The sequence below is a fragment of the Erinaceus europaeus genome, chromosome 12 (genome assembly GCF_950295315.1).
Source record: "Erinaceus europaeus chromosome 12, mEriEur2.1, whole genome shotgun sequence".
NCBI classification, from domain to species: Eukaryota; Metazoa; Chordata; class Mammalia; order Eulipotyphla; family Erinaceidae; genus Erinaceus; species Erinaceus europaeus.
The window spans coordinates 63220664-63228602 of NC_080173.1; the positions used below are offsets into that span (position 1 = coordinate 63220664).

At 46.9% G+C, this 7939-nt stretch overlaps 1 protein-coding gene across 6 annotated transcripts in view; it reads left to right on the forward strand.

Annotated features, from left to right (window-relative positions):
- Positions 1-7895, forward strand: part of MSI2 (musashi RNA binding protein 2) — a 434263-nt gene extending 426368 nt beyond the window's left edge. The window contains exons 13-15 of one of the 6 annotated variants that reach the window (XR_009553096.1): positions 2935-3089; positions 4765-4837; positions 7107-7173. Coding sequence is in view for 5 of the 6 variants with exons in the window: in XM_007526695.3 (XP_007526757.1) it covers positions 2881-3089; positions 4765-4806 (251 nt within the window). In the remaining variant the exon portion in view is untranslated. Of the gene's footprint in view, positions 1-2880; positions 3090-4764; positions 4838-7106 lie in introns of all 6 variants that reach the window. The other 5 variants (XM_007526695.3, XM_007526696.2, XM_060203807.1 and 2 more) reach the window with 5 other exon arrangements.
- Positions 7896-7939: the final 44 nt, after the last annotated feature.

Sequence of the window (7939 nt, forward strand, 5' to 3'; positions counted from 1 at the left end):
TGTCATCTCCGCCTGTGCCCGGAGGTGGATAACCTCAGGGTGACTTTGAGCTGGGGCTTTTGAGAGGTTGTGAAGGTTGAGAGGTGTATAATAATATAGGAACTTGGGATTTTAAAAGCTGCATTCTAATGCAGGACCTTCTCTGTGGTGATTTTTGTGTCATCTGATAGAAGATGATGGATCAGGGAGGGATTCGACAGGCCTAAGAAGAGCTGCTTTTTTGTGGAATTCCCTTCAAACCTACTTTTAAGTTTTAGGAACCTGGGTATGCAGGACTAAAAGACATAAATGGGGATGGGTAGACAGACCACCACTAGTCCTCTTGTCGCTAAGTGGATGCGAGGGTAGGGGGTGGGGGTGGGTCTCTGCCCTGTACCCCATCCTTCGGTGGGCATGCTACACCCAGACCTGCTTTCTCCCCAGCCCCTGGATAGATGGGCCTGTCATCTTCTTGGCACTTCAACTCACCAGAAGAGGAAGAAGCAAGTGTGGGGGGGAGGGGGGAGTTTGCTTGCTTGCTTTCTTCCACTATAGACCCGGCTCCACCCCATTGATTTACTTTAAAATAGAACAGATTAGTTACTTTGTTAGTTACCCTGGTAAGGGGGGGGAGGGGTGGTGGTCAGCTGCCTGGGTGAGCCAGGGGTTCACTGCCTGAGCTCTTTCCATTTTCCCTAGCCCAGAGGAGAACCATGTGTTAGACCAAGATAATGCAGCCTTTTGAATATCTCAGCTTGATATTTGCCTCCATGAGTGAGAAGGGCCAAATGTTATCCACAGGTTTAATCTTCTATATTCAAAAATCCCACCCCCTTTGTATGCCAGAGCATTCCCAAACCAGTCATCCACTTGCTCTAAGCCTCTGGAACAGGTCTGTCCCTTCCTTCCTTCCTTCCTTCCTTCCTTCCTTCCTTCCTTCCTTTCTTTCTTCATCTCTTCTCTTCTCTTCTCTTCTCTTCTCTTCTCTTCTCTTCTCTTCTCTTCTTTTCTTTTTCCATCCACCACCGATTTCTCAGCTACAGCTTTAATTGGAATTCACCTTGGGGCCTCTTGCCCCCAAGGACACCAGAAGAAAGCAGTTTCCCTTCTCTGCTGAGTCAAGAGCCAAGCCCAGCCTGGATTGGTCTCCTTTGTGTTTTCATGCACTTGTCTCAAGCCTCCTACAAAGCTGACTTGGGTACATGCTCATGTCTCTTCCTTCGTGTGGTAGGGGCAAAAGCCAATCCATGTCTGACTCTGACAGCCTCACCAGAAGTGTGGACTCTACTCACCCACAGTCCCCAGGGCAAAGTTATGGCCAAGAGGACACAGATGTTCTTTCCTTCTGCCATTGAAGGCAGCAGCTTATAGCCAGAGAGGGAAGTATAGAAGGAAGCAGGGAAAGAAGAGTGAGGCGACAAGGAACAGGAAAAAATAATGGAGCCCAGATTGTCTGGTTTATAGAAATTAACTGAGCTATGGTCCATAAGTAGCCAGCCGTAGACTCACCTTAAGCTTTCGAAATTAGTGAGACTTACTTTTGCAATTAAAATGTTCTTCCCCTTTGGAAAAGAAATAGTTTGAACTACTAAGAGGAATTGAAGCCGAGACAAAATGAACTGATTGACAGGCTGTGGCCCTCAGGTGGCAGGAAATGATGGGGTTTGGTCCACTAAAGGAGGAAGGCCAAGGCATTGTTTCCTCCAGACACCCCAACCCCCTCTTCCACTCTGGCGATCTGGAGGTATGAAATCTCAAGTCTTTGTAGCAAAGGTATATTACTCCTACCTCTTTTTCTCACACTAGAGTTTAGATCTGAGAATAACTAACAAAAAGCAGGCCTTTCCATTAGCTATGTTTTTGCTATAAAGGATTCAGTCAGTATGTTCTGCATTCATACTTCTTTTGTCTTTTTTTTTTTTTAACAAAAGGAAAAAAAAAAAAAGTTTACCCCCCTCTCCTTCCTTTTACTGCAGGAGGTGAGTGTGTGGGTATCCTAGAGTCACTGGCTTTCTCTCAGTGTTGGCTCCAGCCTCCAGAATTGCCATCCCCACCCCATTCCCTCTCTCCATACCCTGCTCTCCACCCTAAAAGGGAACCCCTGCCACCATCATTACAGTTCTGTTAAAATGCCCCAGTTTTCCATGACATACCCCATTCTCTGACCACGTTCAGTACTGATGATTTCATGCAGGGATACAAGTGGGGAGGGTGAGGAGGGAGGGAGTAGCCAGTGGGAGGGGGGAGTGTCTGGGGGTGGTGGTGTGGTGGGGGGAAAACTGGAGAATGAAGATTTTTTTTTTATCTTTTCTTATTTTTTGAACAAATTTGTCATTTAATGGATCCAAAAGCAAAAAAAAAAAAAAAAGTAAACCAAACCAAAAAAAAAAAAAAAAGAAACTCCCCTCCCCAAAGATTTTTTTTTTCCTGGACACAAATTGCTTTGTTTCCTGTCACATTTTAATATCAATATTAACACAATGTGTAGTCTAAAACTAGTTCCTTTGTAGTTTGCATGGGATGTGAATGCTGTCTCAACGTGCCCAAATCTAGACAAGACTGCATGAGCATCAATTCAGATGTGAAAACAATTTCTCTTTCTCTCTCTTTTATATATATCTCTATTTCTATTGTGATCATTTGGTGGGCAGTGAAGCACCTCCGGTTGGTTGCCATAGTGTGTTGAATGATTGTTTTTTTTTTAATTCTATTTTTGGAGCTTCCGAGCTTCTTAGTAGTAGCCTGGGCTGAGTATTTTTGAGTCCCTGCTGATGTCTTCGCATGGCCTTGGTTGAGTGTTAGAAATTGGGCCTCAGCTGTTTTTCTCGAGTGTTTGGCTTGTAATGACCGGTGCATGCCTGGCTTCTGGCCTCATACCCAGCTCTATTCTCTGCACACCAGTCCTGAATAGCTACAGTGCTCAACCGAATTTTGGCGCGCCCGCTTCCCCGGCAGGCTCCAATCCGGCGCGGCCCGGAGGCTTCCCGGGGGCCAACAGCCCAGGACCTGTCGCCGATCTCTACGGCCCTGCCAGCCAGGACTCCGGAGTGGGGAATTACATAAGTGCGGCCAGCCCACAGCCAGGCTCGGGCTTCGGCCACGGCATAGCTGTAAGTACCTACCCTCCCCTGCCCTTTGCCTCCTCCCTCCTGCCCCTTTCCTGTGAGTCCTTCAGTGGGGCTGACACCCCTTCCTTAGATGGTTCCTAGCACCTGTAGGCCAGACAAGGTGTGTTGCCATGTGATGGAATGGACAAACCAGGTTCAGACTTACCATTCTAAAACCTCCAGCCCATATAACCTTAAACCACTTATAGAATCCAGCCATGCTTCCCTGGCTGCAAAAATGAAAAATAAGCCTGCCTCACTGGAAATACTGTGTGAGAGTTAGAGTTAGGAGCTGGCATCTGCTGGCACCTACTAGGTCCTCAGCATCAGACACCCTCCTGGGTTCCTGCCTTCTGGACACTGTTGTGTGGGCTGTGACCTGAGAGTAGCAACTTTAGTGGGTAGAGTCCCCAGTCTAAGATCCAGCAGCAGTGGCTGTGCCTGAGCCTGGTGTTTTGGTGTGGGATTGCCAGTTCTCTCCCAAGAGGTTTCCTTCACTAATGTTTCTTCCAGTTTCCAGGTTCCAAGTAAGTTCCCATTTGCATTCTTTAGCTGTGCCCCCCTGAAGGCCAGATGCGTTTGATATTTGTAATGCTCTGTGGTTCTATAATCTGACTAATCCAGGCAATGGAAATTTGCTTAACAGATTTGCATGCTGTTTTCAGATTGTATTGTTCTTCCCCTCACCCCTCCCAGTGTGTGTGAGCATGAATGTGCCTGAGCCCACCCACTCGCTGTCCCTTCCATTTGGGAAACAGAAAATCGGCCACTCTCCACATTCTGGAGGCAGTTTTAAACTAAAATGGAAATGTCTGCTGTCCCAGGTCCTGTCCCTGTCAGACTCTGCTTGAGGGAGAAAGCAGGAGAGCCTGGCCTGGGGCCACACTTGGGAGACCACAACAGACCCAGACAGTCTCCAGGGCAGCTAGATCCCTGTCCCCCAGCACCCCCCCACCACATTCACATTTACGCTCACGCTGTGACACAGACATTTCTGCCAGCCCTGGCCTATATATATATATATTAATCTGGATCCTTGTTTTAATTCCACTCCCAAGCCAGTATCACATAAGTCAGTAGTTGGATGAGTCAAATCCCCTCGGATCAGCAGTAGTACCAAATTCAAAGTATTATTATTCAGCTTAGCACTGCATCAATTTGGGAGACCGTCTATCACCACTTAGAACACAACTCATTTCCATTTTCAGCGCCCAGAAACACAGACCCTATTTGTTCACGAAAACCTGGTTCTTTTGACCTGTGTGCTGTGATGTTTTTCTGAAATAAGCGCACCGCATCACATTTCATCTGCTCAGGGTTTGCTTTCTCCCCAGCTGGAGCCGGAGGGCCTGTGGACAGAGACACTTACTATCCTAGCCTTCTGGGTATAGGGCAGCAATGCCTGTCATACTAGGCACAGGCCTCCCTTTCCCATCCCCTGGCCCTTGGAATCTGGCTCTTGATTTCCTCTCTGGGTTAGCAGACAGGCTTGGGGTTGTGGGAGGTAGGGTGGAGTTGCAGCCCAGGAAGATGTCATCCCTGGTGGCATGGTGTCTCAGAATTACATATTCATGCTGGCAACCACAGTCTAGTGCTAGTGATAATTTCCTTTCCCAGAAAATGACAATCTGTTCCCATGTATAGCGTGCTGATGACCTTAACAATTGTGCAATTTTAGGGACCTTTGATTGCAACGGCCTTTACAAATGGATACCATTGAGCAGGTGCTTTCGTTGCCATCTCACTCTGAGGTATTACCTTCTCTGCCATGTGTATCTGCCCTGCCGGGCCTGTCGTACCTGTATGTGCACTGTGCATGCAAGTACGCACAGACCCTGGTCTGGCTGTGTCCACATCTCTCTCCTCTTCCTGGACCCCTTTTCGGGGGTGGGTGGGGTGGGGGGCAAAGCAAATCTGGTCTTTTCATCTTTTGTCCTTCTCTGTAGCTTTAATCATGATTCCCACTTTTTTTTTATTCTTCTTTCCCTCCCCCCTTGACTTAGTTCTTTTGATTTCTTCTCTTCGTCTTTCCTACTTCTCATCTCTCTGTCTTGAAATACAATCACGAGTGTGGGAAACTGGAAGGCGATCTTGGGGTGTGCCCATCCCAGTGGGTAGAGGTAGGAAACACTGGTCTTATGCCAGATGTCAGGGTGGGTGGAGGCCAGAGCTCATAGGGCTCAGCCAATGGGGTTTGCATAATCAGTCGGACTCCATCTTTCAGTGAAAAGAAAACATTTTTGCCAGTAACTACTGAGTAATTATCCAGAATACCGCGCGAAAAGCAAATTAAATTAACGACATCACCTGCGTAACATGGATTTGGATACCTGCCAGTTTCCTAACCTTTTAAACTGAGCTCAAGTTAATTAAACATTTTTTTTTAAGTCACTTTGACGGGGATACAGAAGGGGAGCAGAGGAGTGGGGAGGTTGGGACAATCAGTCAGGAAGCCTCTAGCTGCATTCTTGTTTGGAACTGAGGCTCTGTCATTCTGGGGAAGAACACCGAGAAATGAGAACATCTTTCAGGGATGTGAAATGTGTACTGTGTAAGCACATTTGCTCAGGGGCTTGAAACATGGGTCCACCTCTACTGAAGAGGGAGGGTGAGGCCTCAGAGTGCTCCCACACACAGACACACCCAACCAGAAAATCCCAGGCTGAGGGCACGAGCACCTTCCACTCTGAGGGTGAGACCCAGGAGAAACCAGGCTGGAGATGGATTTGCCACTTAGGTTTGCAGTAGTAGGATTTCTGCCCCCTGTCTCAGTTAGGACTCAATAGGGTGGGCCCAGTTGGGAGACCAGTTTAGGGTGAGTTCCATCAGTCTCTCTTGGATCCCTCTAATGTTGCTGCTGTAAGGAATCACCTCAACTAATGCAACTGCCTCTCCTAACCAAATAAACCCTTGTGTGATATCCCCCCACCCTTCACCTCCACTTCCCTTTGAGCACTGACCCAGCCATTGCTGGCCAGTGCCAGAGGCCACTAATCATTTGAAAGAGAGCTACTCACAACTAATGAAGCTGGGTTTGGGAGCCTGGGGGAAGTCATGTTCCTCTGAGAGCAAGGTAGGCTGACCTATCCCAGAATTCAGGGTATTGAGGCGGGTGGTGGAACCCAGCTCTTGGAATCAGAGGATGAGTATACTTAAGAGCTGCCAAGTGTGAGATGCTGAGACTGCCAGAACAATGCCCCATCCCCCTACCCTGGAAAACAGGAAGTGTGGGGCATGCCACAGCACTATCAGACCCTCCAGGGCTGCTTCCATCTTTCCATGAAGGAGTCTGAGAGTCTCCCAGCCAGTCTTCTTCATCCAACTCTGTTTCCATTGGAGGATAAACTAGCAAAGAAAAAAAATTGGGGATACTGACCCATCCCACCCCACCCCCCAAATGGGGGTGAGCCAGATTGAGTCACCTGGCTGCAAGACATATAGTCTGTCCCTAGAAGAGGTGACCCTCAGGCACTCAGTGCTGACCATATGGGGAGGTCAGACTCACAGCTAGTTCTGGGCCAGTCTACTTCCCATAACCAAAGCTGGTAATTCATTCCCAGAGTCCTAACTCCTAAGTATGTAGAACAATTATTTTTTTTAGTAGAAATTTGCATTTTCATTTGGCAATCATTGGTGGGTAGCTAGTAAGGCGGATTTTTTTTTTAAGACATCGTTTCGAAGCAGAAGTTGAGGGGGAGAGCATTGCTGGTCAACATGCATGTCAAAACCCGGTATAGCCACATCTCCCACCTTTGCCTCATGAATTCTACAGGACTTTAACCAACCAGTAAAGTGGGTCTTAGAACTGCCCTCCCCCCAGCTTCAGGAGTCATCAGATGTCGCACTAAACCCCTAGCCAGGCCTGTCCTTCATCTCCCCTGTAGCCCAACATTGTCACACCCTGAAAGCAATACTCGTGAAGTTGGGGTACATTGTATGCTTGACTGACCCTTCTTCTCTCTCCTCCCTCCCCACACTGTCTGTCCTCTTCTGGCCACCCCAACCTTCTGTACCCTGCAGAGCATACCTGGATGTCCAGGCAAGACTGGGCGAAGTTTCTGAGTGGCCCTTTGTTTAGGTGATGTCATCAAACCTGGACCCCCACCAGCCTCACTCCCCACCCCCACCAGAGATGGCTCACTTTGGATGGAGGGTTGACTCCATCTCATCATCTCACGAATCTGCTGTAATATACGACAACAGCTTTTAAATGTGTATATAATCCATGATTTTTGGTTTAGTTATGTTTTTGTTTTTCTTGATGGTTTCCCTCCCCTTCCCCTTCTCCTTTTAAATCTCTTTGAATCACATTTGGTAGTGATTTTTGACTTAGACCAGTAGTCATATATAGCGTTAATATCTAGTTAAAAGCTAACCATAGTATAATTGTTACATTAAGGTTTTATTTTTCTTTTAAAAAAATTTTTTTTGCTTGTTTTGATTCTGTTCTCACTTTTAAAGGATGCTGAGATGGTCAAAATGACTCTCAATGTTTTGGTACCAATTCTGAGACTGTCTGAACGTTCAGGTGGAGCTTGAACATACACAGAAGCAAAGTTGTGATGTGTGGAGTGGGAGGTGGGCAAAAACTTTCCACTTTGCTCTGTGTCAGAAGTGAGATGGAGTGAGCTGACTAACAGATTTGATAGCATTTCTTTCTTTGTGATGTCTCTTTGTTAACCCAAGTATATCTATTTTCGGCAATAAGGTAAGGACGACAATGTTTTGAGTGTCCTCCTTTTCTGTAAGTGCTTTTTTTCTGTTGAAAGGGGTGATATTATAAGGTTTTTTGAAATTGTGAATTCTAAAGAAAGAAAGAAAGAAAGAAAGAAAGAAAGAAAGAAAGAAAGAAA